This window comes from Phalaenopsis equestris, unplaced genomic scaffold (genome assembly GCF_001263595.1).
Source record: "Phalaenopsis equestris unplaced genomic scaffold, ASM126359v1 Scaffold000522, whole genome shotgun sequence".
In the NCBI taxonomy this organism is placed as follows: Eukaryota; Viridiplantae; Streptophyta; class Magnoliopsida; order Asparagales; family Orchidaceae; genus Phalaenopsis; species Phalaenopsis equestris.
In genome coordinates, this window is record NW_018164962.1 from 186,990 (window position 1) to 202,979 (window position 15,990).

A 15,990-nucleotide genomic window follows, 5' to 3' on the forward strand; every position below is an offset into this window, starting at 1 on the left:
GTTAGAAACGATGGAAAAAGCGATTTTTTTTTTCTGGTCGGGCCTTTTTCTTTCTTTAATGTTTGGAAAAAAAAACTTCTTGCTTGCACTTCTGTTGCAAAGATGGAACTTTTGCCTCTATATTTGTCGGATGAAGATTTAATTCGTTTGAAGTTACGCATTTTATTTGAAATTTTAATTTGAAGGGTAAGAAATCGTGCCGTTTGCACGGTGCTCGAGGTTCAAGGTTTTGCCTACCTTTCAGGTTTCAGAACTGACTCATTGTCTCTCTAATATGTTTATGTTTATCTAAGTGCTTGCGTTCTCTTCTAAGGTCTAGAATTGGCTTCCAAGTTTCATGCCTTCTGGCTACCGTGTCTTTTATATCAATACCAAACATAATTTTTCAGTTTAAATCACGGAGAAGTTTGTTTCATGCAGTAAACTGTTTCAATATTGAGAAATTTAGTGCTTTTAGGCATCATCAGAAATTTTTTTGTGAATAAAAGGAATATTTTCACACTTTATCTTATATTGATCTCTAATTGCTTCATCATCCTCTAGATGGAGAAAAACAACCTGATTTCAATAAGGACAAGGAAAAGAAAAGCAGCAGAGCAAGTTTAACCATTTGCCCATCTTGCCTTTAATGAGTTAAGCCAAGACCTTCTTGAGGAGATCCTTTCATGGCTCCCAGCTTCAAGCTTCTTCCGTCTGCGTTCAGTGTGCAAAAGATGGAGCTCAGTTGCGGCCTCTCCAACTTTTAGCATTTCCTGCTCTCATATTCCTTTCAGAGATCCATGGTTCCTCATGGTTGATCAGGATCTCGACCACTCCTTCATCTTAGACACCAGTGAAGGAAATTGGAAGCGTCTCAATAGGCCAAGCTGCTTCAACCAAAGCAACCAGGCTAGTTGGATTGCCGTAGCTTCGTCTGGCGGTTTGGTCTGCTTTCGCAGCAACATGGGTGAATTCATGGTATCCAATCTTCTCACTGGCGCATGCAGAGAAATCCCTCCTGCTCGTGAGACACAACCTCTTCTTGCAGTTGCCGTGAGCTCATCTCACAGTAATTCATTCTCATACAGAATTGTGCTTGTTGCAGGGGAGCTCCCCAACTTACCCTACAGAGTTTTTGACTCGGAGCAAAACCAGTGGGAGGATGAGGTGATGTTGGCCAGGAAGCCTGAAGGTTCACCGGAAACAGACTTGGCAGGTGATACGGTATACTTTCTCAACAAATCCGGTGATGTGGTGGCTACAAGTATGCAGAGGAACCCATCCAGGCAATTCTCAGCTGTTCTGAGCATCAAAGATGGGGAGGAGATAGTCTATTTCCTTAGCCATTTGGGCTTGGTTGTGGCCTGCAACATCGCTAAAAATACCTTCCATGAGTACCCAATGCTGCTGCCTGTTAGCTCTGAGTATTCCGTTGATGTTGTTCTTTGCATGAAGGAGATGGTGGTGGTGCTGATGTCTGATTTATTTGAAACGGCCAGTCTCAGGTTATGGAGATTCTCTGAGGCAAAGAGAGCATGGCAACAAGTCATAGCCATGCCCCCGGTGATGTCTCATGAATTCTATGGTAAGAAAGCCGACATCAACTGTGTTGGCTGTGGGGATATGATCTTTGTATGTCTGAACTCCAGTGAGTTCAGCAGATGTGTCATATTTAACGTGGGGACTAATGAATGGTTAGAACTGCTTAAATGTTTGTGAATGGTAAAACTAAGGATTTTATATCTGCCTTCACTTTCGAGCCAAGACTGGAGGCTTCTGTATGAGTGTGAATTTGTTTTTATTTATTTTTTTCGTTTGATCTGAGAGCCTGCAAGCTCTTCATTACTCGTTGTATGATGATTTACATAGAAGTATTGCTTATATTCTAGTTCATGTTTTCTACATGTTTTGGATCATTTCTACTCTTTTCTTCTTCAGATTTTAAGAGCATTGAAAGAGCTTAATGAGTTGAAAGCTTTGGCTGGTTGAAAGCACCCTCCACCAATTGGAAAAGTGAGAGCTTGCTTTGTAGCCTTGTGGCAGCTAGGATTCCACTAGGAAGATGTAGCAATTTTTAAGTCATGCAGAATCCATATTATAATTTGTCTGCAAGTGGGGAAAGCTTGGTTGAGGAGTGACTGGAGTCCATTAAAGAGATGTTCTGAAGCATTCACTTGATAATGCAATGACACTGTTGTATTGAATTATAGAAATAATATCATGTATAGTCTCGGAAGGTAGTTTTTCTATACAAATCTGCGCCAAGACACATGAGCATGCAATATCTACATATTTCGGGTTTTCAAGAGGTATTGTATGTTCTGCATGAGAATTTCTTATTTTTGTAACTAAATATCATTTGCAAGGATAAAATTTATTATATTCAAGAGAGATAAATGCATGAAATATAAGTCCTGTTATTTAGAAACCAGTTTAAGATACAGGAATATATTTAGCAACAAATCAAAGGTAAAATTATCCTTACTGTTTATTATTCATTATAAACGCCAATAGAGATCTATGACATTAAAAAAATCGATTGTCATATTTTAAGCTTGCCTCAATCTGGCAATGCCTACATCATGTTAATACTTGCTGAATATCTCTGAATAAAACTATGATCCATTGTAAGTACGCAACTTCATAATTCTTTTTTTGACTACATTTTTTTGTGACTGATCTCCACTGTTTATAAAGCTTGAGGGTGGTAAAGAAGATTGAGGGTTTAGAATGAGCTTTGGCTTTCTATCAAGCACTATTTCATTACCCTTTTATACTTAGATATACAATAAATATACATATTTTAAGCATTAAGAATATAAGATGCATATTTTATATAATGCCCGTGCATAATTAAAAAAAAAAGTTTTTAAGTATCACATTTTGATATTTCACAAAATCATTATTTAATAAACTTATAATTTTAAATTGATGTTATTATATAGCTCATACCTTTTATTTCAAAATGTAAGACAAAATCTATACAACACTTGCCTTTTTATTTATTTCCAAATTGAGAATTTCACTCTCTTTTAAAAAGTTGCAAATCAAAGCCATATTTATACCTTTGAACTTTCACCATTTCAATAAAAATAAAAGCAAAACTTATATAACACATATACCACTCAATTCTTATGTATTTACATATCTAACGCCTGCATTTTAATTTTTTACATTTATAACACTCAAATCTTTATAATCAAATAAAAATATCAGTATTTTATAAAAATTAAAATAGCTGAGACAAATATGAAAATTAAAATATAAGCGTCAGATTTGTGAATACCTAAGAATTAGGTGGCATCTGCTAGACATTAATCCACCTATTCCCTTGGATGAACGAATCCACGGAAAACTCCTCCGCCTCTGCATCACTCATTTTAGGCTTGTAACCGCGCCAGCCAACTCTTCCGGCCAAGTCCGACCCATTCCCACTGTTCCGATACTCACCGAAAAATATCGAGTCCGGCGGCATCATGCCGGGAATCATCTCCGTCCATCCCTCCGGCTTCACCACCCTTCCTATCTCCGTCATCATCACCACCGTCCTCGAGTAATTTTTCCCCGGCCGGCCAAGAAATGTCGTCGGAGCCGACAAATCGCCGAACGGCGAAATGACGCAACTTTGGATCACCGTTCCAGTGTTTTGGTTCGGGTCGGACCGAGCCTGAGCGGTGATGGTGTTAGTCTGGCCGGAGATTGGTTGTGTGGGCCTTATGGTGCAGTTCTGGAAGACAACGGCGCCGTCGCCGATGATGAAATCAATGGAGCCGGTGATATCAGAGTTAAGATAGATTTGGCGGAGGGAATGGGGATAGAGGGTGTTGTGGAAGGCTTGGAAGGAACAGCGGAGGAAGATAGACCGATCTGATTTGGAGAGGAGTGCGGCAGCTTCGCTCTTTTCCGGGCCGGCGGTGTTCCTGAAGGACATGTCCATTGCAATGAATCCTCTCCCCTCGACAGCTGAAAGAAAATTCGTGTGAATTGGATCTAATAACAAAAAAAATTAAGAATTTTATGCTGGCAATCATCTCGCCGAGTAGAAACTCACTGAAAGTCGCAGACTTGTAAGCTGTGCTGCCGTCGACTCTGTTCCGGCTGCCGGTGATGATGGTTCTATTCATGCCGTCACCGAGCATGACGACGTTCCACTTACTGCTCGACACCAATACATACTCCTCATACACACCTTCCTTCACATAAATCACGAATGGTATCGAGCTCTTTTCCGGCACCTTCTCCATGGCCGCTCCTATGCTCTGGAAATTCCCTGTTCCATCCTTCGCCACCGTCACGTTAGCCTTCAGCTTTCCTTCCGGCGAAGCGAACAATGGAGGAAGTTCTTCAGATGCGACCAAAAGCTTCCGGTTGTTGAATTGTTTAATTTTCATTAAGTTAATGTAACTCCCATATTTGGTTGCGATGGCGAGGCTGGTGCTTGTGTACTCAGTAGCGTTCACCGTAGCGGCTGGCCCTTTGGCCCCCCCCCGGTGTTAGGCCTTCAGTACAGGTCGACAGGTCGGCGACCGCCCCGCTGAGCAGCGTCCTGATGTCGTTCGCATTCGCAGCCTCCTGTCAAACCATTAACGGCAAATAAAGGATCAAATTCAAAATTATTTTAATATAATTTAAAAAATAAAATAATGTTATTTCAATATTATTTTTATGATTCAATATATAGAATTTTAAGTTAAAATAATAATTTTAAATATTATGAATAACATTTTAAATAAAAAAATTAATGTATGATATTTTATTCTTTCCTAATTTAAATATCTTATGTTCGATTATCTGATCAAAATAAGGCTAAATTTAAACAATATTTGAACTGATTTATTCTTGAAAAATTTTGGATCTCCAGTTCTACCCTCATTCTGATCGGAACTGTGCAGAGACGGTTTTGAATTTGGATTCAACCGGTTGCATGATCCACTCACATTTGAACATGTCAAAACCGCTAAGTCCAATCTGATTTTTAAAACATTGGAGTTTAATCTTTTTATTACTGTTATTAAAAAGTTTATTTATTGAAAATTATTTGGATTAGAATATTTTTGCTTAATTTTAATAAACTTAAAACTAATAAGGTTAATTTAAATAAAAATATATAAGATTGATATGTCATTAACAAATTTTCACCATAAGACACAAATCTCGGAGGCATGGCACAGATCTCGAGTAATCATTTGAGCAATAAATATTTAAATCTTGATGAAAAGTCATCTAGATCTCAGATTTCAGTAAACTTACAGTCAAACTATTGGCTCAACAAGACGGATCCAATGATGTTAAAATGAGTCCAGTCCGAACCAAATCAAGCCCGATGAAGATGTTAAACCTCTTTTAGAAGCTTTAGATATATTTTGCAAGGTCAAACATATATTGAATCTAGCGATTCTATAGTTGAACCGAGCGTCTCGACAAGATGAATTCAACGAGTTCAAGGTCGCTCGATTCTAACATCATGAAGGCATTGAAATGTTCATCAAATGTCATCTGATCAAATGAAGCTCTCACGGTCATCCTATTAAAGTGGTTTAAATTCTTGTATTAATTACACCTACAGCTCTGTAAATAGAGCCCCACCACTTTCATGAGTGGGGGGAGTGGTTAAAATTCCTGCATTAATTCCTCCTTGAGCTCTATAAACAAAGCCCCACCCCTCTCATGAGGGAGGGGGTGGGGTGTGGAGCATGAGGCTTGATAATGAACTTGAAACATTAAGAATGAGCTTAAGTCCAGCATCACTCCTGACGCCATCAACCTCTACCTGTTGGTTGTCGGTGTTCGCTATCAGTCGCTGCCCGCTCTTAGCAACAAATTCACATGCATGTCGATGTTGTAACTCGAGAGATTTTACAATCATTTCCCGCCCGTGGGACAATGAGTTATACTTGTGATCTTCAATTTATAGTGAAACTCTTTAAGTGGGCGAGACCTCTTGTTTTTTCCTTTCCGGGTTATTCATGCAAAAACTACTGGTTGTCTTTTTCATCTGAGTGTGTGTTAATTTCTCATGCAACGTTAAAACGACAATTCATTACTCTTCCACATCAAAGATGAATTATTTAAAATTTATATTTCACCAATTGAAAATAACACTCAATAATATTTAGGTATATTATAATAAAAAACTAAATTAATTTATTTTATTAAATAAATTATGTCAACATATTCACAATAATACATTTTTTAATTAATAGAATTGGTCTAATAGGCGATATAACTATACATTATTAAATAAAGTTTAAGTTTACTTTCTTCGATATTTTTGTCTTGTTATATTTAATTTTTATGCTTTTTTAATTTATTTATATTTTACTTTAAAATAAAATATGCTTAGCATTGAGAGTTGTTATGATTACTTCTAAAAATACTCAAATTATTAAAAAAAAAATTTAAAATAAGTTGAATTATTTTAAAAAGGAAAAAAATAAAAACATATAAAAATAAAATAAAATATTAAAATAATCATAAATAGGCTCGAAATTGTTATATAATATAACTTAGTTGTTAGACATTCAAAAATAAAATCATGACTAAGAAAATATTATGAATGTCTATAGATTTAATATTTTTTTTCGAATATTTTAATTATATTTACTTTAAAAATCTATTTGACTTAAATATTTTCATGAATTTCAACTACATTAGAAACCAATAACACATATAATCATAATAAAATAAACTACATTTCAAAAAAAAAAATTCATACATTATTTTTTCATTTGTGAGCCAATTATTTCATTATAATAATTTAAATAGACTCAATTCTTTTAATTGCATAAAAAAAAAAATTTAATTAATGATTTTATTTACATAATTTTTTTTTCTAATTTTCATCATACAATATATTTTAAGTATTGTATAAAAAAAAACAGTTGCTATTCAACATTTTAGAGTATATTACTCTTATTTTCTTTATTAAACTACAATTGAATCCAATTTCACTTCATAAAAGTGTTTGTAATTTTCATCATACAATATCATCTAGAGTTCATCACAATGCATCAAAATACGTTATTTACAAAGTAATCACCCTCTTACTCATTTTTTTTTCAAATTGTCATTCAACGTAAAAAATTATAATAAACTCCAACTCGTACTCTTTAATTTTATCAAACAATCAGTTATTTGATCATGAAATGCATAAATACATATATTTGGTAGTAAAAAATATTAAAAAAAAATCAATTTGGGTAATCATTTGTAAATATCAAAATCTTATATGTAATTGTCCCACTTTATTTTTTCTACACAACCTTAATTTTAGGCTTTTAGCTCTACAATTCATAGAAGTCTTGTGAAGGTTAAGAAAAAAAAAAACTGCAAAATTTAATTTGATGTTTGTCAAAATAAGTCAACCATACTTACATGAAGGATTGCCAAAGATTCGTTCAGATGGCCCGCGGCGCTTCCAAACAGCTCCTTGCAGTCTAGCAGTGCCGCCTTAACTGCAGGATTGACCGAGCTAGTATAAAGATGATCGGAGAAAGCGGCAACTTCAGAGACAGCCGCGAGGGCCACCTGAACGGAAAGCTTAAAGATATCCACCGGGTTGTTGGCGGTGGAATTCGGCGGGCGAGCAGAGGAGATGCTGGAATAGCAGGAGTCGGGATACAGGGTGTTCGAGCAAACGACCTTTAAGGAATCGAATGTTGTCGAGTTCAGCATATTTTGGCCGGATTTGGTGCTGATGCTGTTGGAGATGAGCATGGTGGAGACGCCGGCGAAGATTAGGAAGAGGAGGATGGTGGAGATGACGATGATGGCGATACGGAGGCGAGTTTTTCGGCGATAAGCTATTTCCTCGGCCTCGCTCTTCTTCGCATGAGCTGCGAAAGAGAAGGAATCCATTGATCTTTGGCCTTCTTTTCGGATCACCGGCTGAGGCCTGGTTGATTGTATTCGTAGGCATGTAAGGGAGTGTATGGCTGGGGTATGGATTTATATTGGATTGGACTTATCAGATCATGGTTGAGTTGGTATAGATGAAGTTCGCGAGGGACGGCAGAATAAAATTCATATTTTACTTCACAATCAATTTTAGTAAATAAAGAGAGGTGATGTGATGAAATTTCATTTAAGAGAACGATGGATTTGACCCCTTTTTTTTTTAGTGTTTGAGTTGATTTAATTAAATTCATCGCATATACAATTGAATACGGCACGACCAAACATCATCTAAGAGTTCACAAGGCACAAAAAACTTTAGGGGAATCCTAGCTTGTCTTTCGGAATACAGGCCGCTAGAGATAGGGCTGAGAGGAGAAGAGAGAGTGTGTGTGAAAGTCCTTTTATTTATTTCATTACCTCTTACTTGGGGTCTAAAAATAAAGTTACAGAAAAAAGAGGTAACAATTATAATAATTGCCCAAATAATTGAATTGACGTGTTTGTCAAGCGAAAAATTAATTATAATACAAAAGAAATACAATGTTTGTTGATCTCCGGATCCTTTGGTTTTGGTCGGTCGTGTCGATCCACTGTATATATCAAAACGATTCTGCTAAGGGGACCGGTCGATCGATCAATAGAAACCAATTGATTTTGATAAGAGGTATGTCGATCAATTTTACTGCGTAGTCGGTCACCTGCTTGGCTAGTCAACATTTCGCTCTTTAGCTCATAATTTTGATCGTCTAGGACTCCATTCCTAGCCGCTCAATCCCTTTCAGATTCCTGTTGGCATTTTTGTTGTATATATATTAGTTCTCCGATTTTTTGGTTCATTGAGAGAAACGACTAGAATAAGGATATGAAATATATTAAGCAATAAATGAAGGTGATACGTCTCCAACAAACATTCATCATTCGACACGAATCTCAAGATGATATTTTAAACAAGAAACATTTAAATCTTGATAAAAAGTCATCCAGAGCTCCAATTTCAGCAAACTTATAGTCAAACTGACCGGCTTGATGAGACGGGCCTACCTAATGATATAAAAACTAGATATAAAAACTAGCCCAATCCGAGTCAAATCAAGCCCAGATTAACTCATTGAACCATACTTAGATGATTTTCGGGCACATGTGAAAGGTCAAACGGTTGTCGAATATGACAAGTTTATACTCGAATCAAGCGTCTCGACAAGAAAAATCTGACGAGCCCAAAATCACTCAATTCAGACATCATTAAGGCACTCGAATGTCTATTAAACGTTGTATGATAGGAGGAAGCTCTTCGGACAGCTCGATCAAAATATTTCATATTCCTGTTTTAATGGCATTCATAACACTATAAATAGAGCCCCACCCTTCACATGAAGGGGGGCTGGAAGCTTCAGAGAGAACTAGAAGCTCTAAGAAGGAGCTGAAGTCCAGCATCATCCCGACCGCCGTCAACCATCGTCGATCTTCGTCGGCCACCGTCGGGTTGTCGTCGACACTCGTTGATCGCTGTCATCCACTGTCGATTGTCATTGTCAATCATCATCAATCGTCGTCGATCACCACCAATCAGACACCGTCAGTCATCGTCGTGGAACATGGCTCATCTTTACGGTCCATGTGTCAACAACGACCTACGTGGTTCACAGCTCGAGCAGCTCCCGAGTCTGCTCCCGGCGACCTACGGACGTCATTCATACTCGCCACTACAACCTATATGGTCCACAACTTCCATAACTGCTTACTACGGTTTCTTTGGCCAATGAACACTTTTGGAGCAGCCATCAACAACACTCACGATAGACTATTGCCTCCATAAAAATCAACAATGACCTTTGCAACCTGCTGTCACCAAAAACTATAGCCAGATTATAGTTATACAACTTTATAATTCTATCTTCGCTAATTTAGGGGAAGAATGAACATGTGTTACTCATCATTCATAGTGGATTATTTCAACTAGTCTAGGCCCCATGGTTTTTCCCTCTTTCAAGGGTTTTCTATGTAAAAAATTGAAGTGTCTTCTCTTGCTTACTTCTCTTCTGTTATCTGTGTGTGCTAAATTTCGTGCAGCAGTAAGACGATAATCCATTACTATATCGACGTGAATTTTTTGGTACGCATCAGTTTGTTGTTGTCCGTGGGAAACGAAGTCCTGTTCGGCATTATCTTCAACTCCAAGAAGTCGATCCTCTACTTCGTTTCCCAATGATGTATATCATGCAACTGGCTAAGGAACCTGATTTACGATCTTCTCAGCTGCATTCTTCCAGGCTGGGGGGCAACATTTACTACAGTCTCGAAAGGTCGTTCACATCAATGTCCTGAGGACGATTGTAGTGAAGTTGTCTTCTTGCATCCTATTCAGACATAGTATTTTAGTATTTCACAACTTCTTCTTCTTCCAGGTTGAGGGCAACATTCACTACATTCTCGAAAGTTAGTTCAGGTCAATGTCTCAGGCACGACTGTGGTGAGAAAGTCATCCTATATTTTTTTTCAAATTACAAGTTTTCGAGAATCTATCCTGGACTGAGGGGGCAATCTTCACTGCAAAAAAAAAAACTTCATCAGTGTCCCCTCATCATACTAGACTTCCTCTTCAGCTAGCCTAGGAAGTTGATCTCTTCAAGGCCCAATACTTGTGTTGTTTTACAAGCTCACATGGAAAACACTCCCGCTGAGGGGCAAAAAATTTAAAAGCAACAACTGACAAGTTGTCAAATATTTTTTTTTGAGTATGATTGCAACCATATTTCCAAGAAAACATACGGTTCATTGCAACATACACCCAGTCTCGAGAAACGCAAATCATCTCTGACACCTCATTCTGAGATTAATCAATCCCCGAGGGACTCGATTCAACCTCTTCTATTACAGGCTACAAATGTCAAGCAAAGGCTTCGACGTACAACTTTGGATAGGTCAAAAATCTTTTGTTGATTTCTTTCGACCTCTTCCATAACAGGTTACGGTCGTTAAGCAAAAGCTTCGACCAACAACCTAGGAAAGGTAAACTATCCTAAGTGGATTTCATATGACTTTGTTCATTACGAGTTAATACTGTCGAGCATCTCTGGTTACACAACTCAGAACTAGTCTTACATCCTCTATGGATTCTCCTTTCAACCATGCCACTGAAAATCAAGCCCGGAAGGCAAGACCCGATAAGAAGCTACCATGTCGCTGGAAGACAAGCCCAAGAGGGTCTTTACTATAAAACCTCAGAAGGCTACGAGCCATAGAAAAATTTAGTACAATTGAGAAGCAACAACAATCGTGAAAGAAGCAAGAAAATACATTATCATCATCTACAAATGTCACATTTAAATGTAAAAAATGCTACAGAGACCAATATAAATTTATACAAGAGCTACAACAAATCCGCTTATCTTTGAGTAGAGTTGACATCGTCTCTTCAAAAAACAGTACTTCTGATGATCGTCAAGGGGTCTGCCGATATTGCCACTATATAAGCAAGAAAATCTTCTCCTCAAAGCGCGACAATAAAACTATAATATTTCTTCATCACCTTTAAAACATGCAAGGGTGGCACGAGAGTCTCCTCTGAAATACACGACATGAACGAGAAAGAAAATCCCGCTGCTTGTCTGCTACGCAGGACGGGGACGACATTCCTCTTCACCGCAACGAGCAAGAAGATCCCGATGGTTGCCTGCTACGCATGACCGGGACGACTTTCCTCTTCGTCGCAACGAGAAAGAAGATCACTTTGATGTCTGCTACGCAAAACGAGGACAACTTTCCTCTCCACAATAACACGTTGTCGCGACCCAACGCTTCGCTGTAACGCATTGCCCAACGCGTCATCACGTCGGGACGCATCGCCGCAACGCGTCACGTCATCACAACGCACTACTGCAACGTGTCGTCACCCAATCACGTGTCACCGCAACGCATCGTCACGCTGCGACATATCGTCGCAACGCATCGTCACAGCGCAACACGTCGCTACCACGTGTCATCACATCGCAACACGTCGCCGCAATGCCTCGCCGCGACGCAACACATCACTACAACGCGTCACCCCATCGCAGCGCGTCACCGCAACAAGTTGCCCACCCCCCCCACCCGAGCCGCAGCGTTACCCCGCAGCGCCGCCGCTACGGTTACCCTGTCATGCCACCGAGTCGCACCGCTGCATCGCGCTAGGACAATGGGTTACCCCTCCACGCCGTCGCAGCGGGTTGCCCCACCGTGTCGTCACGTCGCATCGCTTCATAGCACAGTTGCAACGCGTCGTCACGACGCACCGCCGCACTTCCACTCTCTCCTTCAGGCCCCTATTTATATGCTCAAAAAGAGCCTTGGCAAATAAATGAACATTAATATAGAAATCTAAAAAGAAGTGCAAGCATTAAATGCTCATAAATAATAATAAATAAAAACTTTTCATTTTAAAAAAAAATCTTTTCATTTTTTATTTCTTCTCTTTTGAGCCTTTAAATTCCTTAATCTCTTCAAATTTTCTTTACAAAATATTATTTATTCTATTTTGGGCAGTATTCGAACCCTGCCACCCTCATGAAGCAAAAGATACTTACCAACTGAGCTATATTCAAAGTCTTAACATATAAAGAGAAAAAATTTTCTTATACCGATGCTAATAAAATAATATATATTGATACATATGCATGACATAAATGTTCCAGATCTTGATTTTTTCGGACGATAAAATTGGTCTAGCCCTAAAATAGGGGGCAAATGATACGTCACCAACAAATTTTCATCATCCAGCATGAATCTCGAGACGATATTTTAAGCATTAAATATTTAAATATTGATGAAAAAGTCATCTAGAGCTCTGATTTCAGCAACCTTATAGTCAAACTGACCGGCTTGATGAGGCGGGCCTAATGATATAAAAACTAGTCCAATCCGAGTCAAATCAAGCCCAGATCAACTCATTGAACCACACTTAGATGATTTCCGGACATATTTGGAAGGTCAAACGATTGTCGAATATATCAAGTTTATACTCGAATCGAGCGTCTCGACAAGATAAATCTAACGAGCCCAAAATCACTCAATTTGGACGTCATTAAGACACTCAAATGTCTATTAAACGTTGTATGATTGGGGGAAGCTCTTCGGACCACCCGATCAAAATATTTCATATTCCTGCATTAATGACATTCATAACACTATAAATAGAGCCCCACTCTTCACATGAAGGGGGGCTGGAAGCTTCAGAGAGAACTGGAAGCTCTAAGAAAGAGTTGAAGTCCAACACCATCCCGACCGCTGTCGACTACCGTCGATTGTCATCGACCACCGCTGGGCCGTCGTCGACACTCGTTGATCGCCGTCATCCACTGTTGATCGTCATTTTTTATCATCATCAATCATTACCACCAATCATACACTGTCAGTAATCGTCGTGGGACATGAGCTCATTATTACGGTTCATGTGTCAGCAACGACCTACGTGGTTCACAGCTCGAGCAGCTCCCGAGTCCGGCCCCGACAGCCTACGGACGTCATTCATACTCTCCACTACAACCTATGTGGTCCAGAACTTTCGTAACTGTTTACTACGGTTTCTTTGGTCAATCAACACTTATGGAGCAACCATTTACAACACTCACAATAGATTACTGCCTCCATAACAATCAACACTGGCCCTTGCAACTTGTTGTCACCAAGAACTATAGCTAAATTATAATTATCCAACTTTGTAATTCTATCTTCTTTAATTAAAGGGAAGAATGAACATGTATACTCATCATTCATAGCGAATTATTTCAACTAGGTTAGGCCCCGTGATTTTTCCCTCTTTCAAGGGTTTTCCACGTAAAAAGTAGAGGTGTGTCCTCCTGCTTACTTCTCTTATGTTATCTGTGTGTGCTGAATTCTCGTGCAACGCTAAGACGATAATCCATTGCTCTACCGCCGCCACTTTTCCGGCACGCATAAGTAGGAATTAATTTAATAAGCAATTCCATGCCTAGTGAATCATATAAATAGGTTATGAAGGCTACATAGCGAATCCTATAAATAGGTTATGAAGGCTACCGCTTTATACATTCCATTCAACGTCTCTTGGTCCCTAACATGACGACATGTGTGGCAGTTTAAATAAGAAGAACATCGATATTTGCCTTTTAGCTTTGGAAGGCTTCCAACTTCTTACTTTCACCACAGTCGTAAAGAAAAATATGAAAGTTGTGAAGAAAGGCAGGCCTTTGGTCACACTTGCTAACCCTTTGTATGCTTCAATAAAGGCAATAGAAAGTAAATCTCATTTAGATGATCAACAATGACTCACTTATGGGAGCTCTTTTTATGTGTGGAGTCCGCACATACGGACCTCCGCTATGATACAGCGGAGGTCCGTTTTTTTTTTCCTTCGTGAATCTCAGCCGCAGACATATGTGCAAACTTTAGACCTAAAAATTTGGCCACTTATGGGGTGTTGCATTCCCTAATCACACTATTGGAGCTTACGCCTGTGAAAGTTTTAGAATGGTAAAAACCAACCTTAAACTTTTTTTCTTTTTTTTTTCTTTTTTTTATTTGTCTTGTTGTAATGAAAGATATCCGATCTGTGATGTTGGTATGTTGTCTTGTTGATGTTTGATTTCTCTCAAATCCTCTCTTTAATATTTAAATGGGGGCATTTACAGACATACCACCCAATTCTCATTTATTTATATATCTAACACCTAAACTTTACTTTTAGATTTATACTACCCAAATCTTTTGTATCACATAAAAAATATTACCATTTTAACTTTTTCAGCGTTAAAAACACTTCTTCGTGCATAGTTAAGGTGACAAATATATAAAAATTGATGTTTCAATGTTAGATATGCAAATACATAAGAATTTTGGTAAATGCCAAATATTTTTAAGTTGTCTGTTTCAAAAAATTTTATAAATAACTAAAACTTGTTTAAAAAAATGTCTAACTAAATCCTCTGACTATATTTAGTTTGAATGCCAAAACTCATTTATATGAATCTTGCATAAGAATTTAGTAAAATAAGGTGGATTCTTCACTCAATTTTTATGTACCTGCATGTTTAATTGTTTCCGTTCATTTTTCTCTTTTTATTTTTAAAAGGAGTCGCCAGCTTGTCGATCGTCATATACTTCCCCCATTCGAATAAATCTCCCTCCCGAACCATATAAATGATTAGAAGAGGAGAGGAATCGAATAAAAAGGGACATACGACAAAGTGACAAACAAGAGAAAAAGTAAAACGTTGAGAGTCTATGTACGATAAACCTCGCAAAGATAGGTTAAGAATGTTTTCACCCAAACAAGATCGTGCGGAGGCAACTTAAATCAATATCCGCGAAAGAAGTATCTACATAGACTACCCATAACCAGAGAGTCAGGTGTATGTACATGTTCTGGGGTCAAGAGTACATCTTGGGGGATACCCAAGAATACTCTCGATAAAAGGAGTTTCGCTTCATATTATCATAAACCTGGGGTATAGGCAATCAAAGGAAGGTTATTTCGTGTGGGAACAGTCCCAATACTTCAAAGCTCGCACTAAGCCATCGGGCAGAGAGTGAGTCTCTCACATCCCAAATGGGTAGTGGCTAATCAGCACATGGGGCCCACGAAATAACCTAAATCATCTTAACGGGGATCTCTCAATACGTCAAAGCACATCCGGGCCAAAGGGCAGAGGACAAATCGTCGTATCCCAAATGGGCGGCAGCTCATCGATATTGGGCCGTCAATGTGATATCAACGAGGTCAAGGAGTGACAGGGCTCGAAGGGGCTCAACAAAAAGGCAAGGAAAAGTAATCCTAAAAGGTAGAGGTAACTGGGTCGGGGTACCACGGACCCGTCATACACAGCTACTAGGACCCTAAGTCTACCTGGTCGTGAAGGTAGTCGACCCAACACAACCTGAGATCCCCAGTCAGCAATCCGTGAATTGCATCATCCACGGGAACCTCGGTAGCCCTAAGGTCAAAGGAAGGAAACTCTATCCTATGACTACAAGCTGGAGCTCCAAGAGGTGGGACTTATACCTGCCGAAATGGCAAGGATGTCTCTGGAAAGAAGAGAAACGGAGGTTCAGCTACAAAGCTGGAAACACTCCAAACAAAAGGACTTACACCCCGTCTGGGTC

At 38.7% G+C, this 15,990-nt stretch overlaps 2 protein-coding genes across 2 annotated transcripts; one reads left to right on the plus strand and one right to left on the minus strand.

The window, feature by feature from the left end:
• Positions 1 to 609: 609 nt before the first annotated feature.
• On the plus strand, positions 610 to 1,822 carry LOC110028668 (F-box only protein 13-like; the record flags this gene model as incomplete). The annotated part of the gene is made up of 1 exon (XM_020730619.1): positions 610 to 1,822. A coding segment is annotated over one exon (1,089 nt), but the record flags the coding sequence as incomplete, so codon positions are not given.
• Positions 1,823 to 3,222: 1,400 nt separating this feature from the next.
• On the minus strand, positions 3,223 to 8,004 carry LOC110028669 (pectinesterase-like). The gene is made up of 4 exons (XM_020730620.1): positions 7,354 to 8,004; positions 4,479 to 4,551; positions 4,031 to 4,447; positions 3,223 to 3,942 (listed from the first exon to the last, which is right to left on the minus strand). The coding sequence occupies exons 1-4, from the start codon at positions 7,834 to 7,836 to the stop codon at positions 3,287 to 3,289; spliced, it is 1,629 nt and encodes a 542-aa protein (XP_020586279.1). The 5' UTR covers positions 7,837 to 8,004; the 3' UTR covers positions 3,223 to 3,286.
• Positions 8,005 to 15,990: the final 7,986 nt, after the last annotated feature.

Excerpts from the sequence above, each read along its gene's own strand:
- LOC110028669 (XM_020730620.1), bottom strand. The coding sequence starts at position 7,836 with ATGGATTCCTTCTCTTTCGCAGCTCATGCGAAGAAGAGCGAGGCCGAG. Across the intron at positions 4,552-7,353 it reads AATCTTTGGCAATCCTTCAT|GAGGCTGCGAATGCGAACGA; the intron begins GTAAGTATGGTT and ends ATGGTTTGACAG. Across the intron at positions 4,448-4,478 it reads CCTGTCGACCTGTACTGAAG|CCGCTACGGTGAACGCTACT; the intron begins GCCTAACACCGG and ends CCAAAGGGCCAG.